This window comes from Rana temporaria, chromosome 8, assembly GCF_905171775.1.
Source record: "Rana temporaria chromosome 8, aRanTem1.1, whole genome shotgun sequence".
NCBI lineage: Eukaryota > Metazoa > Chordata > Amphibia > Anura > Ranidae > Rana > Rana temporaria.
The window spans coordinates 180,772,653-180,796,269 of NC_053496.1; the positions used below are offsets into that span (position 1 = coordinate 180,772,653).

General features: G+C 46.2%; 1 protein-coding gene across 1 annotated transcript in view; it reads left to right on the plus strand.

Moving 5' to 3' along the window:
* Window positions 1–17,698, plus strand: part of LOC120910030 (zinc finger protein 436-like) — a 30,413-nt gene extending 12,715 nt beyond the window's left edge. Inside the window, exons 3-7 of the mRNA XM_040321878.1 lie at window positions 7,105–7,254; window positions 7,359–7,508; window positions 7,631–7,772; window positions 16,175–16,618; window positions 16,865–17,698. Of these exons, the coding sequence (XP_040177812.1) occupies window positions 7,105–7,254; window positions 7,359–7,508; window positions 7,631–7,772; window positions 16,175–16,618; window positions 16,865–17,565 (1,587 nt within the window). The 3' untranslated portion in view covers window positions 17,566–17,698. The remainder of the gene's footprint in view (window positions 1–7,104; window positions 7,255–7,358; window positions 7,509–7,630; window positions 7,773–16,174; window positions 16,619–16,864) is intronic.
* The last annotated feature ends 5,919 nt before the right edge of the window (window positions 17,699–23,617 follow it).

Consider the following 23,617-nt stretch of genomic DNA (forward strand, 5'->3'; position numbering starts at 1 on the left):
GGAGAGCTGTCTGAGAATGTAGTGTGGATGGTGGGAGGAGAGCTGTCGGAGAATGTAGTGTGGATTGTGGAGGAGATCTGTCGGAGAATGTAGTGTGGATGGTGGGAGGAGAGCTGTCGGAGAATGTAGTGCGGATGGTGGGGGAGAGCTGTCGGAGAATGTAGTGTGGATGGTGGAGGAGAGCTGTCGGAGAATGTAGTGTGGATGGTGGAGGAGATCTGTCGGAGAATGTAGTGTGGATGGTTGGAGGAGAGCTGTCGGAGAATGTAGTGTGGATGGTGGTGGAGAGCTGTCGGAGAATGTAGTGTGGATGGTGGGAAGAGAGCTGTCGGAGAATGTAGTGTGGATGGTGGAGGAGAGCTGTTGGAGAATGTAGTGTGGACGGTGGAGGAGAGCTGTCGGAGAATGTAGTGTGGATGGTGGAGGAGAGCTGTTGGAGAATGTAGTGTGGATGGTGGGAGGAGATCTGTCGGAGAATGTAGTGTGGATGGTGGAGGAGAGATGTCGGAGAATGTAGTGTGGATGGTGGAGGGGAGCTGTCGGAGAATGTAGTGTGGATGGTGGGAGGAGAGCTGTCGGAGAATGTAGTGTGGATGGTAGGAGGAGATCTGTCGGAGAATGTAGTGTGGAAGGTGGAGGAGAGCTGTTGGGGGAATGTAGTGTGGATGGTGGAGGAGAGCTGTCGGAGAATGTAGTGTGGATGGTGGGAGGAGATCTGTCGGAGAATGTAATGTGGATGGTGGAGGAGAGCTGTCTGAGAATGTAGTGTGGATGGTGGAGGAGAGCTGTCGGAGAATGTAGTGTGGATGGTGGAGGAGATCTGTCGGAGAATGTAGTGTGGATGGTGGGAGGAGATCTGTCGGAGAATGTAGTGTGGATGGTGGGAGGAGAGCTGTTGGAGAATGTAGTGTGGATGGTGGAGGAGAGCTGTCGGAGAATGTAGTGTGGATGGTGGAGGAGAGATGTTGGAGAATGTAGTGTGGATGGTGGAGGAGAGCTGTCGGAGAATGTAGTGGGGATGGTGGAGGAGAGCTGTCGGAGAATGTAGTGTGGATGATGGAGGAGAGCTGTCGGAGAATGTAGTGTGGATGGTGGAGGAGATCTGGCAGAGAATGTAGTGTGGATGGTGGAGGAGATCTGTCGGAGAATGTACGAGTATACCCTTAAGTAGGCCCATGTAAAGGAGGCCATATATTTAATAAACTTAGTGGCCTAGATTCAAGAAGAAATTGCGTCTGCGTAACCATAGTTACGCAGCGCAATTGCTTACTTGCTCCGGCGTATCGAATGCTCCTGATTCAGGAACCTCGATACGCCGACTGCAGCCTAAGATATGCGTGGCATAAGGCTCTTATGCCGTCATATCTTAGGCTGCATTCTTACGCAGGCCGCTAGGTGGCGTTCCGGTAGTGGTCAGCATATAGTATGCAAATTGCATACTAACGCCGATTCACTACCCTATGCGAGCCCTGCGTACGCAATTTGCGTACGTCGTTTTTTTGCGTAAGGCTGCCCCTTCTATAGCAGGGGCAGCCAATGGTAAAGTATACACGTCGTTCCCGCGTCGCAAAATTTGAAATTTACGTTGTTTGCGTAAGTGAATCGTGAATGGTGCTGGACGCCATTCACGTTCACTTTGAAGCAAATAACATCCTTGCGACGTCATTTACTGCAATGCACGTCGGGAAAGTTTCCCGACGGAGCATGCACACTACGCTCGGCGCGGGAACGTGGCTAATTTAAATGATCCACGCACCCTACGGGATCATTTAAATTGCGCGCGCTTACGCCGGGCATTTTGCCGGAGCGCCCACGTAATTTACGGAGCTACTGCTCCGTGAATCGCGCGTAGCGCAATAAATTTACGGAGGCGCAGTGTTAAAACGGTACACTGCGCCTCCGTAAGAAAGGGGCAAGATGTACCTGAATCTACCCCAGTAATTGTTTATTTTGTGCATAAATTTTCAGTTTGTTTTTCATTCTTTTGTTTCTTCCAGGATTATAAATATTAAAATGTTGTCAAACTGTTGTTTTTTCATTTTTTTCTTTAACTAAAATAAAATCTTTGTGATAATAAAGAAATGGGTTCATTGTGTATTGATAGTAATAATATTTTTATATTTCTATGGGTAGCGCCCCCTTACTTTCAGTAAAGGCACTACGCTAAAGTTAGTGGGAGAATGAGAGAGATAAGTGGCTCTCATTCTTAATTTGGTAAATTTGGATTGTTCTCTGGGTCAGTCTGCGTTCTAGGGATGTAGTACCATCTCTGGGCGGCAGGTGGCGCCAGGAAGATCCAGGCGGAGCCGCTTCTTCTCAGCAGCCAATTGGAGGAGTCAGGAACTCTGTGTTGCGCGCGACCCCAGGCCAGTTTGGCCATAGTGGTGGGGCCCGCGATGTGCGCACACCCTAAAGGTGGGTGCCGCACCTGGAACCCGCGAAGAACCCAGAACAACGGCCTCCGCCACAGAAATACTCCTCCTCGGCATGCGCCTCGCGGGGCTTGCTGGGGAGGAGTATTTCTGTGGCGGAGGCCGTTGTTCTGGGTTCTTCGCGGGTTCCAGGTGCGGCATCCACCTTTGGGGTGTGCGTGGGCCCCACCACTATGGCCAAACTGGCCTGGGGTCGCGCGCAACACAGAGTTCCTGACTCTGGGCCCTCCTGGCCTGGAGCAACTGATGCCACTAAGGGGCCCCAGTGACTTACTGGGTCCCCCAATTCTACTAAGAAGGTCCCAGGCTGTATGCCGTTCGATTGGGGGATCGGCTTGAGGAGAACCCGGAGGCAAATAATCCAAAAGGGCTTGAACGAACCATCGGGAATCTGGGTGACCGGACACTGACCGATAACCTTAGAACTGTCAGTCGATGACCCCAAAGAGAAATTCTGGGAGGAATCGCTCTGCTGTTCACATTGTCAGCATTGAGCCTGTGGCAGAGGCCTCATCTGGCATCTTAAATCTAATCAGAGCCAAGTCAGTGGCAGTGACTTGTCCTTCCCAGCCACCTTAAAGTGACACTTCGGCTGCCAGGGTCGTGGCAGGGGTCTGTCCGGGGGCACTTCACCCACTCTGGCGGGAGTGGCGACGTATTGATACAACAGCAGAAAATCAGGACTGCTTTTCCTTATCCAAGCCAAAGTTTCCTTTATTTCATCAACCTTTCCTGTCTACCTCAAGTTGATGTTGGTCGTGTTGGATCAAGGAAATAAAGCATTCAGAAAACTTCAACTGCTGATTGGACATTCACTTATTGCTCTCCTCACTAGATTCACCCCTACACAACACATAGAGATACTTAAATACACCGATCCCAAATCAACCAGTGGCTCCTGAGGGGGTAGCGCTACTTATGAAAGAGAAAAACAGAAAGTAAAATGGAGGTCAGTTGCCCCGGTAGTTGCAGTTTCACATACTGTACATATTACGTCCCCAAAACTGTTCTGTACATGTTCTGTACTTGTGGCGCTACCCCTGTAGGGGCTTCTGGTGTTAACTGGTTCTATTCTTTTAGTACAGATGCGCCAGTCACCCAAGCACCAGTTCATTCACACCAGGTCCAATAAAGCCGTGTACGCACGATCGGATTTCTGATGGAATCAAATCCGATGGATTTTTTAGTCAGATATCAGATGAAGCTGATTTTCATCAGTCTTGCATACACACTATCAGACTAAATTCCGACCGTGCCAAAACGCGGTGATGTAAAACACTACGACGAGACGAAAAAAATGAAGTTCAATGCTTCCGAGCATGCGTCGACTTTATTCTGAGCATGTGTGGATTTTTCTCCGATGGAGTTCCACACAGACGATCGGAATTACCTACTGGTTTTTTATCCATAGGAAAAATTTAAAACATGTTCTATTTTTTTACACAAATGGAAAAAAGACTGATGGGGCCCACACACGATCGGGTTGTCCAATGAAAACAGTCCATCTGTCTTTTTTCATCAGATATACGGATCATGTGTACACGACTTTTCACAGTCTACAGGATGACTTATTTTAACAGGAGACGGGTTAGGGCGTGGGATTCTCGAAAAACGACTTCGCAATTAGAGGACAGTCTTCTCCATAAACATCTGTGAGTGTTGGACAGTTAGCAAAGTTTTCGTGTTTGTCCCTTCAGATTTTGTTGGACGGACTGTCGTGATCGGCTGTCGAAAGCTGTGTACTAATGACCAGATTATCGAACGATCAATCCAAAAGATTTTTCTTATCCAATAATCGGACGAGGCATAAGACTTGTTTCCAGCAAACAGTTCTCGTCGCCATTCTAGCCAGAGTGGGTATTGCTCACCCGGATAGGTCCCTCGCACTGGCCTAGCAGCCGGGATGGCACACAAACTAATCTGCAGTCTCTGCCACAGACCTTCCTTTCTTGACCAGACACTTTGGTCCGGAATCCTCTGCCACAGGATTCAGCACCCGGATCTCTTTAGGTTTTCTTAATAGAACTTTTAGACCCAACAGGTGACACTGCCAGGCCCCTCGGTGTACGGTGCATCCTTCGATGAAGCTTCCAGGCCTTCTCCTAAGGTACCAGCCTCTTGCATGCTCCTTACCGGGATAGGTCGTCCCCTGGTTGCCTTCATCAAGTGGCTTCCTCCCGCAGGACGGGCAGCACAGGATCTCTTCAGCAGTATGGGCCCCAGTCTGACTACTGGACCCACCAGAAGAAGCCGCAGCCCCGGGCCAACGTGGTACCAAAACTAGGATCCACAACGCGCCCCTCCGGCCAGGTGGGCCACGAGGCGCGAACGGACGATCCCCGCACCAATGGCATCTGTCCCTTAAGTACCCCTCCCCAGCATGCACAGTGGGCAACCACTCCCACTGATTCGCTGCCGAGGGGGACACTCAATGGACCATGATTTAGCTGCTGCCACCTTTGGCCTGGGGTGGTAATAACACCCCCAGGCGATCAATGGTGGATACTCCCAGCATAGCCATGGCTAGAACAGAGGCTAAATTGCCCTTAATCAATCTGGTCTGAGCCAAATAACAGCTCAGACCCCCACTAAATTTAAAGCAGCGCCTGTTCATCAGGAGCAGGGCGCTACAATAGGATGATGAGAATTAGGAAATCCAGGCTACTGTAGCAGTGAGACAGGGGGATACTTTTGTTTTGAGTTGTTATATGTACAGTCTAACCTATGCTATATACCTTTTGTAAATACATGTTTATTATTTTTAGGAGGCTATGACCACGTATTCAGTAATACTGCTATAGTATGCTGACCCTGTTCATTCCTGGAAAAAAAAGTAATAAAGATTTATATTTGAAGAAAAAAATTGTTTTCATTTTATTATTGTCTGGATTGAATCTGAGATATAATCTACATGTGTAATCATGGATGTAACATAATAGAGGAATGGTCCAGGAGGCAGCGGGGACAATGATGAAACATAACGTATACTGCAGTATTTATATTCAACACACGGTGTGATCTCACTTGGAACACACAGACAGGAAGTGATGTAGGATCAAGACAGGAAGTGATGTAGGATCAAGACAGGAAGTGATGTAGGATAAAGACAGGAAGTGATGTAGGATCAAGACAGGAAGTGATTTAGCAGTATAAATTGGGAGTTCCTGGTCAAAGACGAGTTGAAGGGAAGTAGAGAGGAGACATTGCTGGAACTAGCTGTAGAGGAGGTAATAAGATATTATTTTATATTTACACCCAGTAACTCCTGTCATGTCCATCCTCTTCCTCCATAGTCACTGTGATGTCTGTTATGGTTTATAGTCCAGATACAAGACTGTATCATTGTGTGTGTCAGGTTCCTATAAGGTGTCAGGATATCACTGTCTTTTTCTCCATGGAGGAGTGGGAGTATTTAGAAGGACACAAGGATCTCTACAAGGACATCATGATGGAGAATCAGCCGCCCCTCACATCACCGGGTAAGAGGAGACTTTATTGTAAAGGAGAGAGCAGTACGGACGCTCCACCTAGATCCCCCATCATCTGATAAACACATAGAAACTATGGCCCGGATTCACAAACAGCTTACGCCGACGTATCTATTGATACGCCGCGTAAGTTCTAGGATGCGCCGTCGTATCTATGCGCCGTATTCAGGAAACAAGATACGTCTGAATTTTGGCTTAATACGACCGACGTAAGTCTCCTACGCCCGTCGTATCTTGGGTGCATATTTACGCTGGCCGCTAGGGGCGCTTCCGTTGATTTACGCGTCGAATATGTAAATGACCTAGATACGCCGATTCACGAACGTACTTGCGCCCGTCGCAATAAGCTACGCCGTTTACGTAAGGTGTACGTCCAGCGTAAGTTTACCCCTCAAAAGCCAGGGGTAAGTCATGTTAAGGTATAAACGTCGGAACAGCCATCGTATTTTACGTCGTTTACGTAAGTCCTACGTGAATGGGGCTGGGCGTAGGTTACGTTCACGTCGTACGCATTGAGCCGTTGTATCATAGGGAGTATATGTGACGTGATTCTGAGCATGCGTGCGCATGCGCCGTTCGTACGGCCATGCATTTACATGGGGTCACGATGCATTTTAATACAACACGCCCACTACCTGCCTACTTTGAATTACGCCAATGTACCTGAATCTGGCCCAACGTATTCAGTCAGTGTGTGTGTTTCCTACAGATGGATCCAGTAATGGGAACCCACCAGACAGATGTCCCCGTCCTCTGTATTCCACACAGGAAGATCACACCATCCCCCACCATCATCAGGTAGGTGGGACTGAGCATGTAGACCTTAAAAAATGTATTCTAAGCTATGAGTTGACATTCTATGTAATCTCTTGTTGTTTTCTTATTTTATTTTTTATAAATGTATTCTATTATCTTTGGGGTTTAGGATGAAGACGTGAAAGACATCAAAGCTGAGATTAAAGAGAAAGAAGAGATGTTGGTGAGTGGAGATCAGCAGTCTATGGAGGAGGGTTGTCCTCTGTATTCCCAGGATTCTACACCGGAAGATCAGAACTATACAGATAATAATCGGGTAGATGGGACTGGGCAAAAAGAACTCAGAAATAATTCTATGAGTGGACATTCTTCTATGTAATTTCTTAGTGCAGTGTTTCCAGATGTTATATTTTATCTCTGGAATTTAGAATGAAGAACGGAAAGACATCAAAGCTGAGATTAAAGAGGAAGAAGAAGAGATGTCGATGAGTGGAGCTCAGCAATCTATGGGAGGGGGAGGTCCTCTGTATTCCCGGGATTCCACACAGGAAGGTCACACCATCCCCCACCATCATCAGGTAGATGGGACTGAGCATGTAGACCTAAAATGTATTGTAAGCTATTAGATGATATTCTACTTAATCTGATCATCTTTTTTTATAAATTCACCTTTGGGGTTTAGGATGAAGAAGTGAAAGACATCAAAGCTGAGATTAAAGAGGAAGAAGAAGAGACGTTGGTGACCAGACATCAGCAGTCTATGGAGGAGGGTTGTCCTCTGTATTCCCAGGATTCTACACGGGAAGATCAGAACTATACAGAGAATGATCAGGTAGGTGGGACGGGGCAAAAATAATTGAAAAATAATTCTATATGAGGACATTCTTCTGTGTCATCTCTTATTATTGGCAGCAGTGTTTCCAGATGTTATATTTTATCATCTCTACAATTTAGAATGAAGAACGGAAAGACATCAAAGTTGAGGATAAAGAGGAAGAAGAAGAGAGGTTGGTGAGTGGAGATCAGCAGTCTATGGAGGAGGGGGAGATGATTATGGAAAGTAAACAGGAGGAATCTTCTCTACATAAGGACACAAGTAAGTCATAAACACTAAATTCAGAAACAGTTCACATTTTAATGTTATTTCTCTAAGTATAATGCCGCGTACACACGACCGTTTTTCGGGTTGTAAAAAATGACTTTTTTTTTTTTATGTCATTAAAAACGATCGTGTGTGGGCTCCAGAGCATTTTTCACGACGTTAAAAATGGCCATTAAAAATTTAGAACATGCTCTAATTTTCATGTCGTTTTTAACGTTGTAGTTTTTAACGTCGTAAAAAATGGTCGTGTGTACGCGGCATTAATCATGTATTTAGCTTGTTACATGGATTGAAATGTATCACATGCCAATTAAGTTCAAAGTCCTTGCCAGATAAATGTAATTATGTATTTCTCACACTACCAAGTGTTCCCAATATAATGTACATCATCTCCATTCCTCAATATAACGTCATGTTCCCAACAAATGAGGAGGAGATACTGTACACCATATGAAAGGTCCATCTCCATTCCTCAATATAATGTCATGTTCCCAACAAATGAGGAGATACTGTACACCATATACTGATGAATAAAGGTGGACCTTTCATATGGTGTACAGTATCTCCTCCTCATTTGTTGGGAACATGACATTATATTGAGGAATGGAGATGGACCTTTCATATGGTGTACAGTATCTCCTCCTCATTTGTTGGGAACATGACGTTATATTGAGGAATGGAGATGGACCTTTCATATGGTGTACAGTATCTCCTCCTCATTTGTTGGGAACATGACGTTATATTGAGGAATGGAGATGGACCTTTCATATGGTGTACAGTATCTCCTCCACATTTGTTGGGAACATGACGTTATATTGAGGAATGGAGACGGACCTTTCATATGGTGTACAGTATCTCCTCCTCATTTGTTGGGAACATGACGTTATATTGAGGAATGGAGATGGACCTTTCATAGGGTGTACAGTATCTCCTCCACATTTGTTGGGAACATGACGTTATATTGAGGAATGGAGATGGACCTTTCATATGATGTACAGTATCTCCTCCTCATTTGTTGGGAACATGACGTTATATTGAGGAATGGAGATGGACCTTTCATATGGTGTACAGTATCTCCTCCACATTTGTTGGGAACATGACGTTATATTGAGGAATGGAGACGGACCTTTCATATGGTGTACAGTATCTCCTCCTCATTTGTTGGGAACATGACGTTATATTGAGGAATGGAGATGGACCTTTCATATGGTGTACAGTATCTCCTCCACATTTGTTGGGAACATGACGTTATATTGAGGAATGGAGACGGACCTTTCATATGGTGTACAGTATCTCCTCCTCATTTGTTGGGAACATGACGTTATATTGAGGAATGGAGATGGACCTTTCATATGGTGTACAGTATCTCCTCCTCATTTGTTGGGAACATGACGTTATATTGAGGAATGGAGATGGATCTTTCATATGGTGTACAGTATCTTTTTCTCTTTTGGTGGTAACATGGTGTTATATTGAGGAATAAAAATGGAGCTTTCAGCGCTAAGACCCTACGTGTTTCGTCCAACAGGACATCCTCCGGGGTTTCTAATGCAGAAGCTTCACCATTTTTCTCCACCTTGTCTTGTAGCCTGCATAAGAGTTTGCAGTTGCTTGGGAATCTCATCAACAGGTCCATTTAAAAGAGCCACTTGTGATTTTTTTAGGAATGTTGATATAGTTACAGAGTATACAAAAGCATGTGCCCTCACCCAAAACAACCTGACCTTGGGGCAATTCTGCCATAGATCATTGTTTTCGGTGTATGAAATATTGGGATTTTTTGATATTTCGAGATTTCTCTTGCACAGATCTGGTGTAAGTTTGATAAATTCACTTTCAAAATGTTTTAGGCTCTGCTGTGCACATTGTATAGTTTCCCACCACTGCTCTACACTATATGAATAGTATATCTTTGATATGTTATAAAGAATAAGTGGAGGAAAGTCCTATTCTTCACTAGGGATGAGCCGAACACCCCCCCCCCCCCGTTCGGTTTGCACCAGAACCTTCGAACGGACTGAACGTTCGCATGAACTTTAGAACCCCATTGAAGTGAGTGAGTGAGTGAGTGAGTGAGTGAGTGACTTATATAGCGCAGCAAATGCGAACTTAATCGCCTCAAGGCGCTTGACATCCAGAGTCGTACCGGTCCTTCAGAAGAGGTGGGTCTTTAGTTTTTTCCTAAAGGCCCGATGGTTTTCCTCCAGGCGGATGGTAGTGGGTAGAGCATTCCAGAGCCGAGGTCCTTGGACCGAAAATCTGCGTTCTCCCTTCGATTTGTAGCGGGATTTAGGAATTTGGAGAAGGTTTTGGTTGGTTGATCGGAGCACGCGCTTGGTGACGTAGGGTTTTATTTTCTCGCTTAAGTATTGTGGAGCGTTCCCATGTATACATTTGTGGGTGAGGCAGAGTGTCTTGAATGTCACCCTGTCCTGTACGGGCAGCCAGTGGAGGGATCTCAAGGCCGGGGAGACTGATTCCCACGGCTTTTTACCTGTTACCAGTCTGGCTGCCGTGTTCTGGACGACTTGTAGACGTGACATCTGGTATTTCGGTAGTCCTAAATAGAGCGAATTTGCGTAGTCGAGTCGTGAATTGATGATAGTTCCAACCACTACAGCTCTGTCTTCTTCCGGGATGAAGGGGATGAGTCTACGTAGCATGCGGAGCAGATGATGAGAACTGCTGACAACTGATCCTATTTGTGCATCCATCGTCATGTCTGCGTCAAAGATGACTCCGAGGCTTTTGACTTTGTTGCTTGGCGCAATGGTTTGTCCGAGGATGGTGGGTGGTATCCATGTGGTCCTAGAAATGGATTTCCTATTTGCGTGTAGGGTGAGTAGCTCTGTTTTGGATCCGTTGAGTTTGAGGGAGCTTTCAGTCATCCAATTGTCGATCAGTGTGAGGCATTTTCCAAGTTCATGAAATTGTTCTTTTTTGTTGGTGATTCGAAGGTAAAGCTGCGTGTCGTCAGCATAGGAGTGGTAGCGCAGGTCCTGTTTGCTGATGATTTTGAGGAGCGGGCGGATGTAGATGTTGAAGAGTACGGGTGAGAGGGGCGATCCTTGCGGGACTCCGCATGTAACGGTCCGTGTTTCTGATGTAAAACCTCCAAGTTTCACGGTCTGAGTGCGATTTCCTAGGAAAGATGCGAACCACGGTAGGGCCGCGTCTGAGACTCCTGCTACTTCCTTGAGTCGTGTGAGCAATATGTTGTGGTCTACCGTGTCGAAGGCTGCGCTAAGGTCCAGCAGCACTAGGAGACAGGATTCTCCATCATCTGCTGCTTCGAGGGCGTCATCCCATATCTTGAGAAGAGCCGTTTCTGTGCCGTGGCCTGGGCGAAAACCTGATTGTAGAGGATCTAGGAGTTTGTGATCGTCCAGGTGTGGCTGAAGCTGTTGTACTACTGCTTTCTCCATGATCTTGGAGATCGTGTTGAGGCTTGTTACCGGTCTGCGCTGGTTTGGGTCTTTCGGGTCGAGGTTGGGTTTCTTTAAGAGGGGTTTTATTATGCCTTGCTTGAGGTTGTTAGGGACTATCCCTTCCCTGAATGATTGGTTTATGATGTGCGTTATGGTGGGTGCCAAAATGTCCGTGCATTCTTTCAAAAGTTTTGTAGGAACGATGTCATTGGGTGATGTGTTGTCTCGGAGGCTTCCGATGATGTTTTTTGTGGTGTCGATTGTAATTGGGACCAGCTCAAAAATCGTCGATCGTGGGTTATTTATGTTGATTTCTTCTTCTAGCTGTATCTGAATGTGGTTGGTGTGCTTTTTCTGTTGAACTGTTGCCCGAATCATTTCGATTTTGTCAGATAGCTCATTGCAGAATTCCTGTGTTTCACTTGCAGGGGGGTCCAAGCAGGAGGGGTTCATAGTCTTAGCGACTAGTTTAAAAAGTTCCCGTGGACGGTTTAGGGCTTTGGAGATGGTGTGTGCGAAATGGTCTTTTTTAGCTTTAAAAATCGCTTTGTGGTAGTTCTTGGTGAGGATTTTGTACTTTGTGAGGTTTTCTTTTGATGGGTTCCTCCTCCAGGCTCCTTCAGCTCTTCTGCGATCCTGTTTCAGTAGAGTGAGAGTGTCGTTGAACCAGCCCGAGTTGTTTTTCCGGCTGAGAGCTCTGCGTTTCGGAGCGACTGTGTCTGCTGTTTGTAGTAACGCTTTGTTTAAAGCGTTGAGTGTTTGTTCCGTTGAGTGGTTCCGATTTAGTACTTCTATTTTTGTCGCTAGGGTGGTTTTGAAGAGCTCAGAGTGTAGTTTCTTCTGCGATCTTGCCCAGTGTATAGTTGTAGGGGGTTTGGGTTTTTGAAAGATGGTATCGGTGGTTAATATGAATTTGATGGCGTGGTGGTCCGTCCAAGGTAAAGGTCTGTTGTCCAATTTTCTGATAATCACGTTTTGTTTGAAGATGAGGTCCAAAGTGTGACCTGACGTATGTGTTGAAGTCTTTATCAGTTGCTGCAGACCGCGTTCTTCGAGTTGGTCGATGCAGGCGGTAGCGATGGGATCCTGAGTTGAGTTAGCCCAGAGGTTGAAGTCCCCAAGTAGCAGCAGGTTTTTAGTTTTCAAGGTGTATGTCGAGAAGAATTCGGTGAAGGGAGTGAGGAGATGCGTCTTTGGACCAGGCGGTCTGTAGCATAGTAGTATGTGGACGGTTTCCTCGGGTGTTGTTTGAAGTTGCAGGGTGAGTGTTTCCATAAAGGGCAGTGAGTTCTGTAGAGTAGTTTTGGTGAGAGCGAGGTGGGATTTGTAGATCACTGCAAGGCCTCCTCCTCTTTGTCCTGTTCTATGCTCGGTTAGGATGCTATAATTTTCGGGTACCAATTCTGCTAGGACGGGGTTACAGTCGGGTGTTAGCCAACTTTCCGTGATAAAGAGGCAATCTGTGTTGTGTTGGACGACGAAGTCGTGGATTTCCTTTCTGTGCTTGACTGCAGATCTTGTGTTGATCAGGGCGCATTCTAAGTGTTGTAGTCGCTGCGGTGGCTTCTCGTTTTTTGGGTTTGGTTGGCGGTGGATTCTTAGAAGTTGTTCTTTCCGTAGTGTTTTTTGAATGGAGGTTGGTAGCGTTGCGGCCGCCTTCCTTAAGTTGCGGAGGGTGTCCGCTGCGTACTTGAAGAAGAGCATGGTGGGAGATGACTTGTTGGAGATGTGCTGATACTGTGGTCCTGTTGATCCAACGATGATGAGGATGGTGGTCGGGAGGGGGGGATTGATGATGTTCCCGGAAGGTCCCGTTGACTTCGCTCGGTGCCAGTGATGTGGATCGGCGAGATTGCTGCAAAAAAAGAAGATGGTGGCCCGGCCTAACCCGCCCCCCTCAGTTGATCCAGAGGAAGGCAAAAAAACCCTAACCTAGCGGCCAATTGCTGCGGCGAGGGAAAAAAATTCCTTCCTGACCCCAGAGGCGATCGGAGAACCCTGGATCAAGCTGCTAGGTGGACCCCGGGATGGGACTTACCTGGCTGGTGCGGTCTGCGCTGTGATGGGTGAGCTGGGGAAGGAAGTGCAGGGGGGGGTGAAAAGAATGGAGAGAGGGGCCAAGAATGGCCCTTACTTACCGGGTTTTGTAGCCTGGGTGTACCAAGATGGCCGCCGGAACCGTAGCTAGGCCCAAGCCGCGGCCTCTCCTAGCTCTCCAGCCGAGATGTGGCAAGGTTAACGTCAGAATCAGCCTCCTGATGCTTCTGGGTCTGGAAGAACCCTGCTGGATGGAGGTGATGCTACGGAGGAAAGAGGCAGGAAAGAGGTGGGATGGCCAGAGGCGGGGTTTGGTCACAGCCGCGGTCTTTCCTGTGGCTCTGCGCCCGAGGACGCCAGGGAGCCACAGGCGGAGGTCAGCGGCTGCGGAGGGGGCAGAGAGGTCTGATCGAGGGGGGCGTCGGTGCTGTGATCCCGAGAGAGGGTGCTCAGCGGCGGATGTCTCCTCAGGTGATCCGAGGGCGGAGGTCCACAGAAGGGGGGGGCGGGAGCTGGACGGGGAGACGCCGGTCCTGGATCCCACGGAGCTCTGCAATAGAAGGGGGCTCGGCGGCGGGTGAGGCCTGGGCGAACCCCGGAGGGGGCTAGAGGATAGATGGGTGTCGCTGCGGAGGGGGGTGTCCCGGAGCGGGGGGAGAACCGAGGTTCGGCACGGATGTGACTCTGTGCAACGCTGACAGTCTATGGGACTCAAATGTTCAAAATCAAAAGTGCTCATTTTAAAGGCTAATATGCAAGTTATTGTCCTAAAACGGGTCTGGGAACCCGGGTCTTGCCCCAGTGAACATGTATCAATGTAAAATAAAGTATTAAAAACTGAAGTTTTTTTGGGAACAGTGATTTTAATGACGCTTAAAGTAAAAAATAAATAAATACATTTCTTTAAATATTGTACCTGGTGGTTGTCTATAGTATGCCTGTGAAGTGGCACGTGTTTAGAACTGTCCCTGCACAAAATGAGATTACTATAAGAAAAAAGTCATTTAAAACTGCTTGCGGCTTTAATGTAATGTCTGGTCCCTGCAATATGGATGAAAATCATTGAGAAAAATAGCATGGCTTTCCCCCCCCTCCCCCCAGGTCATTACCAGCCCCTTTTGGCCCTATATACTTTGAACAGCAGTATACAGGCAGTGCAAAAGACAGGCACTCACTGTAGGTTTGTTGTTAAGTAGAATCTGTTTGTAATTTTGAACTGGTACTTTTTTTAAAGTGTAGCTCCAGCCCAAAAAATAATTTTTTTAGCTTTTTAGCTGTAACATTTGTTTTGCTGTCTGTGTGCATCTGTTCAGAAGATTGCACCTCACTTTCTGTCCCAATGACAAATGTTTTTTTGGAAAATTTGGGTTTTTTAGTGAAACAAGGATTGGTGATAAAGCATCAGTGGACAGGAGACACCTCTTACAGAAGAGAATTTCCCTTCCTAGGGGTAGATTTCCTCTCACTTCCTGTTGTCTCCTTCTGTTCGCAAACAACGTAAAATATTCAAAATTCGACGCGGGAACGACGTCCATATTTAACATTGGTACGCCGCCATATAGCAGGGGTAACTTTACGCTGGGAAAAGCCTAACGTAAACGGCGTATCTGTACTGCGTCGGCCGGGCGTACGTTCGTGAATTCGCGTATCTAGCTGATTTGCGTATTTCTAGGCGTAAATCAGCGTACACGCCCCTAGCGTAAATATGCAGTTACGATCCGACGGCGTAAGAGACTTACGCCGGTCGGATCTAATAGAAATCTATGCGAAACTGATTCTAAGAATCAGGCGCATAGATAAGACGGCACAACTCAGAGATACGACGGCGTATCTGGAGATATGCCGTCGTATCTCCTTTGTGAATCTGGGCCTGTAAGGCCCTGTACACACTAGAGGATCTATCCGCTGGGATTGTGTAGTCATGGTCATGTGTAGGCCCGAGCGGACATTTCCCGGCGGATAAAAATCCAGCCGATGGATTCCCAGCGGATAAAAATTTTGTAGCATGCTACAAAATCTACAAAATCTATCCGCTGGGATCTAGTCCAGCGGACTGATCCGGTCGTCTGTACAGACTCACCGTCCGCTCCCCTCCCTCGCATGCGTCGTAATGATTCGACGCATGCGTGGAAGTAGTTACCTTCCAGCGTCGCGTGACGTCACCGCGGATGTATTCCGTGCGGATTTCGATCTGATGGTGTGTACACACCATCAGATCCAAATCCGCCAGAGGATTTATCCGCTGGAAACGGTCCGGCAGACCGTTTCCAGCGGATATCCTCTTGTGTGTACGGGGCCTAACTCTAACTGAGTAGCCTGCCTGCTCTATCTACCTGCAATAAATGACACTCTGTCTCTCTCTCTGTCTCTCTCGTCTCTGTAAACCAACGCAACACACTACACAAGACTGCCAGGGAGGCGGCCTTATATAGTGTGGGGCGTGTACTAAACCCCCTAAACCATAATTGGCCAAAGCCACCCTGGCTTTGGCCAATTATGGCTCTCCGTTTTTTGCAAGCTGTGATTGGCCAAGCAAGCGGGTCATAGTGCATGCTTGGCCAATCATCAGCCAGCAATGCACTGCAATGCCGCAGTGAATTATGGGCCGTGACACGCCACTCGAATTTGGCGCGAACGGCCCGTAACGTTCGTTATTCGAGGAATGGTCGAACATACGATCTTCGACTCGAACACGAAGCTCATCCCCGTTCTTCACCATAACCTTGTCATCAATACATAAATACTATTGCTTAGTATGATTTGGGTGTTTTGTATCATTGATCTGGTTTGTATTTGTAGTTCTCTGTTATTATTGCACCCAATCCAATGCCAGATCTCTGGGAACGTTTTGAAAGCTACACACAGATCTATGACTTCTGAATACAAGATGTATGAGAACAGATATGACTTCTATTAAATATTGCTTTCCAGCAGACGGACGGTGTTTCTGGAATATAAATCCATCGGAGGGACATCTTATTATATCTCCAGATTGTAAGGCAGAAGATACCGACATTCCACAATATTCTCCCAAAGTCACCTCTGATTGGTTGGTTAGATCATCAGATCCTTCCAATCCTGAGGAACCTTCTGAGGAATCCCACACTATGACTTCAGATGTCCTTCCAAGTTCTCACAGTGCTGACAGATCACCAGATCCATCCAATCCCCAGACATCTTCTTCAAGCCATAAGAGGGTTCACACAGGAGAGCGTTCATTGTCATGTTCAGAGTGCGGGAAATCTTTCACTAAAAACAAACACCTTCGTAGGCACCAGAAAATTCACACTGGTGAGCGTCCCTATCCATGTTCAGAGTGCGGGAAATCTTTCTCTCGGGCATCACACCTTGTACGACACAAGCGCGTCCACACAGGTGGGCATTTATGTGCAGAGTGCGGGAAAATTTTCTCTCGCAAAGCTCAGCTTACGGAACACCAGAGAACTCACACAGGTGAGCGTCCTTATTCATGTTCAGAGTGCCGGAAAAGTTTCTCTCACAAAAAAGGCCTTGTTGGACACCAGAGAATACACACAGGTGAGCGTCCTTATTCGTGTTCAGAGTGTGGGAAATCTTTCACTCAGGCAGCACAGCTTGCACGACACAAGCACGTCCACACAGGTGTGCATCTTAATTCATGTTCAGAGTGTGGGAAATGTTTTCGTGATAAAGGACAACTTATTGTACACCAGAAAAATCACACAGGTGAGCGTCCTTATTCATGTTCAGAGTGCTGGAAAAGTTTTTCTCACAAAAAAGGCCTTGTTGAACACCAGAGAATTCACACAGGTGAGCGCCCTTATTTGTGTTCAGAGTGCGGGAAATCTTTCTCATCGGCAGCACAGCTTGCACGACACAAGCACGTCCACACAGGTGTGCATCTTAATTCATGTTCAGAGTGTGGGAAATGTTTTCGTGATAAAGGACGACTTATTGTACACCAGAGAATTCACACAGGTGAGCGTCCTTATTCATGTTCAGAGTGCGGGAAAAGTTTTAATGAGAAAAGACAACTTGATGTACACCAGAGAAATCACACAGGTGAGCGTCCATTTTCATGTGCAGAGTGCGGGAAAAATTACTTTCGCCAAAATGAACTTGTTGAACACCAAAGAATTCACACAGGTGAGCGCCCTTATTCGTGTTCAGAGTGCGGGAAATCTTTCACCAGTCAAGGAAAACTTTTGAGACACCAGAGAATTCACACAGGAGAGCGCCCTTATTCGTGTTCAGAGTGCGGGAAATCTTACACCACAAAAGAAGCACTTAATAAACACCAGAAACTTCACACAGGAGAGCGCCCTTATTCATTTTCAGAGTGAGGGAAACCTTTTAATGCAAAGAATGACCTTTGTAGATGTCCTAGAATTCACACTAGTCAGCGTTCTCATTTATGTTCAGAGTGTGGGAAATGTTTCAATTGGAAAATAAACAACTTGTTGAACACCAGAAAAACGTCATACTACTGAGTGTCCTTTCCCTTGTTGAGAGAGTGCGGCAAATGTTTCCTTCAAAAAGAAAAACTTATTATACACCAGAGAATACACACAGGTGAACACTTATAATCATGTTCAAAGTGTGGGAAATGTTTAATTAGGAAAGAACATCTCCTTATACAACAGAAAATTCTCACAGGTGAGTGCGGGAAATGCTTCACTTTTTGAATATCCAAGAATTTACACGGTGAGCGTCCTTATCCATGTTTACAGTGCGGCAAATCCTTCATTCGTAAAAGAGACCTTGTTATACACCAGAGAATTCACACGGTGGAGGGTCTTTATTCATGTTCAGAGTGCGGGAAATCTTTGAATAAATGGAACTTGTGAGAAAACAGAAAAAGCCCACAGATGAGCACCCTTACTCATGTACAGGGTGCGGGAAATGTTTCATTCACAAAAAGGACCTTGTTAGACCCCAGAAAATTCATACAGGTGAATACTCTGATGATGGGACATAACAAGGGAATACATGTTACCCCCACGAGCTTCATATTCTCCTAGGGAGGGGGTCAGATAGAGACAAGGGGTGTATAATGCTCATCACAGTACATCGGGGGTATAATAAAAATATTTGAGTTTTTAGGGGTGTGGTTTGACAGGTATATAGACATAAAGAATAAATGAAAGGAACGTGGTTCTCATATAAAACAGTACTGAGTAAGTCCAATATTTACACCGACAGTCCATGGAAATGGGGAAACAGCACACTTATAGAAAATTACAAAGATTATTGGTTTCATAAACACATTGAGAGGAGCCGGCAGGAGAAGCTACTGCAAAAAGATGGAAAAGTCGTCTGAGAATGTAGTGTGGATGGTGGAGGAGAGCTGTCGGAGAATGTAGTGTGGATGGTGGAGGAGATCTGTCGGAGAATGTAGTGTGGATGGAGGAGGAGATCTGTCGGAGAATGTAGTGTGGATGGTGGGAGGATAGCTGTCGGAGAATGTAGTGTGGATGGTGGAGGAGATCTGTCGGAGAATGTAGTGTGGATGAGATCTGTTGGAGAATGTAGTGTGGATGGTGGGAGGAGATCTGTCAGAGAATGTAGTGTGGATGGTGGAGGAGATCTGTCGGAGAATGTAGTGTGGATGGTGGAGGAGAGCTGTCGGAGAATGTAGTGTGGATGGTGGAGGAGAGCTGTCGGAGAATGTGGTGTGGATGGTGGAGGAGAGCTGTCCGAGAATGTAGTGTGGATGGTGGAGGAGAGATGTCGGAGAATGTAGTGTGGATGGTGGAGGAGAGCTGTCGGAGAATGTAGTGTGGATGGTGGAGGAGAGCTGTCGGAGAATGTAGTGTGGATGGTGGAGGAGAGCTGTCGGAGAATGTAGTGTGGATGGTGGAGGAGAGCTGTCGGAGAATGTAGTGTGGATGGTGGGAGGAGAGCTGTCGGAGAATGTAGTGTGGATGGTGGAGGAGAGATGTCGGAGAATGTAGTGTGGATGGTGGAGGAGAGCTGTCGGAGAATGTAGTGTGGAGGGTGGGAGGAGATCTGTCGGAGAATGTAGTGTGGATGGTGGGAGGAGAGCTGTCGGAGAATGTAGTGTGGATGGTGGAGGAGATCTGTCGGAGAATGTAGTGTGGATGGTGGAGGAGAGCTGTCGGAGAATGTAGTGTGGATGGTGGAGGAGATCTGTCGGAGAATGTAGTGTGGATGGTGGGAGGAGAGCTGTCGGAGAATTTATGAGTATACCCTTAAGTAGGCCCATGTAAAGGAGGCCATATATTTAATAAACTTAGTAATTGTAGATTTTGTGCATCAATTTTCAGTTTGTTTTTCATTCTTTTGTTTCTTCCAGGATTATAAATTTTAAAATGTTGTTTTTTCATTTTTTTCTTTAACTAAAATAAAATCGTTGTGAAAATAAAGAAATGGGTTCATTGTATATTGATAATTAGAGATGTATAGAACAGTTCGCCGGCGAATAGTTTGCGGCGATTTTCGCTTGTTCGCATTCGCCGTCGCTGGCGAACATATGCGATGTTCGACCCGCCTCCTATTAATTAACATTGAGCAAACTTTGACCCTCTACCTCACAGTCAGCAGACACATTCCAGCCAATCAGCAGCATACCCTCCCTATGAAATGATGTCAAATACGTGTGACCCCTGTGTCCTTCTGGTTTATTTTCGTGTTTCTGATCATGTGTGGTGTTTGTCTATCGATTTTTAGCAGACGCATACTGTACCAACGACCAGATTATCGAACAATCAATTCGAAAGCGATTTTTCTCATCCAATAATCGGAACGTGTGTACGAGGCATAAGACCTCACCACTGGGGGCTATGAGGCAAGTCTCTGAGCAGTCTAAGACCTCACAACTGAAGACCATAAGGGAAGTCCCTTTGGCATCTGGTTGCCTTACATCAAGGCAAAACTGCTGGTATCCCGTGCAAGCTACCGACACTCCACAGTCAGGCGAACAAGACCCATAAGAATTATTCCCCCATTATCGAGACACAGCTCTGTTTGAGGTCCAAGCAGGAATGACTTTATTAGAAGGAAACAGTCCCTTTTTTATACACTTGAGAATACTGAACAATGACCCGGATCCACCCACAACATCACATAATGGTTCCACCTAACGAGCCCCCAATGCACATTATTCTCAATACATCCCCTAGCAGACAAAATGACTCAGAGACCTGACCTAATTTACATGAGCTAATTAACTACAGCAGATGACTCACACACATGACCTTTACGTTTCCCAGACTGGCTGTCTGCTAACTTACAATACACATTATCATAAATACACATTCACACAATTACAGGGTCAATTAGCACAAGCCACAATTAGATGCAGAGCAGTCACACTAGAATGAGTCACTCCTGGGAGATATTGAGGATAAGCATTGCAGACCCATTTTAAAGCAATCCAAGACATATTCTGAATGTCCATTATTTTCTGGCTCATACTTTCCAAGAGCTTCTGAGTTCCAGGGCCCTCCCGTTATAACTACAATCTATCCAAGATCCCTGGTCTGGAACTGCACATATAGTCTGAGTCCCGCTGTTGTACACAAAAAAACTCTTGCATTAGAGACAATAGATGTCTTTCTAGACCATCCCAATCTATTTTAGCTTTACTTCAAATAAAGTTTCTCTGCAGTACCAACTCATCCGACAGAAGAGACATAGAATTATCCGGTGGATGAACAGGAAACACATTTTCTTTTTAGGATACTTCCAGACCATGGACTATTACCTGGGAAGGTATGCTCTGGGTAGCCTGGGACTAGGTAGTTAGAGTGGGACTGTTGTTACAGCTTAGACTGTAATGTTGAAATGTGTCCAGTAAAGTTGTTAACTGTTCAAACATCTTGTCTGAAGTTACCACAAAGGGGTGCATGGTGGTACGTGGCTTATAGCAAGGAACAGGGCCGGTTATGCACACATAGGGTGAAGTGGAGAACATGTTATTGCTAAGAACAAGTGAAAAGGGAACGATATGGCAGCCAGACAGTGGGAGAACAGAACCGGCAAGGGCATCCCCGGAAGAAGGGGGTGGCACTCTCTCACTGCACCAAGCTATGACTAAGCGCTGATACCCCAGTGCGAAACGCGTCAGCTATCCACCCCACTGTCTGCTGTGACTTGTAGTGCTGTTTCCATTTTTTACAATTAAAAGCAACTTTTTAAGAATTTCGTGGAAGTGCGGCTGTCCGGTCTTTTCTCCGGTCTTCGCTTTGTGCATTGCCAGCACCCACGCTTCTGAGAGGACACTGATTGCTGAGTGCCCTCACCTAGAGCGGCAGTTCCCCTTTCTCTAACTGCTATAGTATGCTGACCCTGTTCATTCCTGAAAAATCTTAATAAAGATTTATATTTGAAAAAAAATAATGTTTTTTATTTTATTATTGTCTGGATTGTATCTGAGATATAATCTACATGTGTAATCATGGGTGTAACATAATAGAGGAATGGACCAGGAGGCAGCGGGGACAATGATGAAACATAACGTATACTGCAGTATTTATATTCAACACATGGTGGTGATCTCACTTGGAACACACAGACAGGAAGTGATGTAGGATCAATACAGGAAGTGATGTCAGGTAAAGACAGGAAGTGATATAGGAGTATAAATTGGGAGTTCCCGGTAAAAGACGAGTTGAAGGGAAGTTGAGAGGAGACATTGCTGGAACTAGCCGTAGAGGAGGTAATAAGATATTATTTTATATTTACACCCAGTAATTCCTGTCATGTCCGTCCTCTTCCTCCATAGTCACTGTGATGTTTGTTATGGTTTATAGACCAGATACAAGACTTGTCTAGTGTAGTTCCAATAGTGCAACCTTACCTTTGACCACCCCCATTGTAACCTTCTCCTTTTTTCACCCCTATTTACAACCTCTCTTGACCCAGTAACGAGACAGACACAGTAAATTGGAGTTAAATTGGCCACAACAGCCATTTTTATTTTTATAACCAAAATTAAATATTTTAACCAAATTTTAGATAATAGGAATTTCCAACAATTCCAACTTTATTATTAACAATACTTTACCAAACACTTTATTATTAACACCAGTCCCAATTGGTCTTTGACAGTAAACCCCCATTAACCTTTTCCTTCACCACCACACTGCGGTACCATTACTATACCAGGCCTCCAGCCGACTCCAGCTCGGAGACACCCCTTTTTAACCCGCAGTGCACCGTAACCGTATTACAGCGGACACCGTTCCACTGCAATAACCCCATAAGGGGCCCATCCCACCGATGAGCCCCCCAACCATTTCCATTCCATCAGTTAACTGTCACCATCAAAGATGAAGGACACCACCACTGCTGTCGTGACAACCCTTCCATCGACCTGAAAGAAAAGAAAACAAACGCACAACACCTAACATCAAACGAAACAAGGGAGGGTGGGTGGGCAAACCTGTGTCTGATCCTCCCGGACTGTGCACGTGTGCCGCCCCGCCTCCCTATTTATACCGCTCCTCCCCCTTCAAAGAACTAGTCCTACAGCCACTCCGCTGAGAGCACCTCCTTCACCTTAACCCCTTGTTGCCTTACTCCACACAAGTCATGCCCAGCCCTCCGTTATTCCTCCTTTTGTCCCTGTCACTCCGGGCCTCACTGTATCATTGTGTGTGTCAGGTTCCTATAAGGTGTCAGGATGTCACTGTCTATTTCTCCATGGAGGAGTGGGAGTATTTAGAAGGACACAAGGATCTCTACAAGGACGTCATGATGGAGAATCAGCCGCCCCTCACATCACCGGGTAAGAGGAGACTTTATTGTAAAGGAGAGAGCAGTACGGAGGATCCACCTAGATCCCCCATCATCTGATAAACACATAGAAACTATGGCCCGGATTCACAGACAGCTTACGCCGACGTATCTATTGATACGCCGCGTAAGTTCTAGGATGCGCCGTTGTATCTATTCGCCGTATTCAGGAAACAAGATACGTCTGAATTTTGGCTTAATACGACGTCGCCGTCGTATCTTGGGTGCATATTTACGCTGGCCGCTAGGGGCGCTTCCGTTGATTTACGCGTCGAATATATAAATGACAAGATACGCCGATTCACGAACGTACTTGCGCCCGTCGCAGTAAGCTACGCCGTTTATGTAAGGCGTACGTCCGGCGTAAGTTTACCCCTCATAAACCAGGGGTAAGTCATGTTAAGGTATGGACGTCGAAAACGTCGGAACAGCCGTTCTATTTTACGTCATTTACGTAAGTCGTACGTGAATGGGGCTGGGCGTAGGTTACGTTTACGTCGTACGCATTGAGCCATCGTATCTTAAGGAGTATATGTGACGTGATTCTGAGCATGCATGCGCTGTTAGTGCGGCCATGCATTTACATGGGGTCACGATTCATTTTAATACAACACGCCCACTACCTGCCTACTTTGA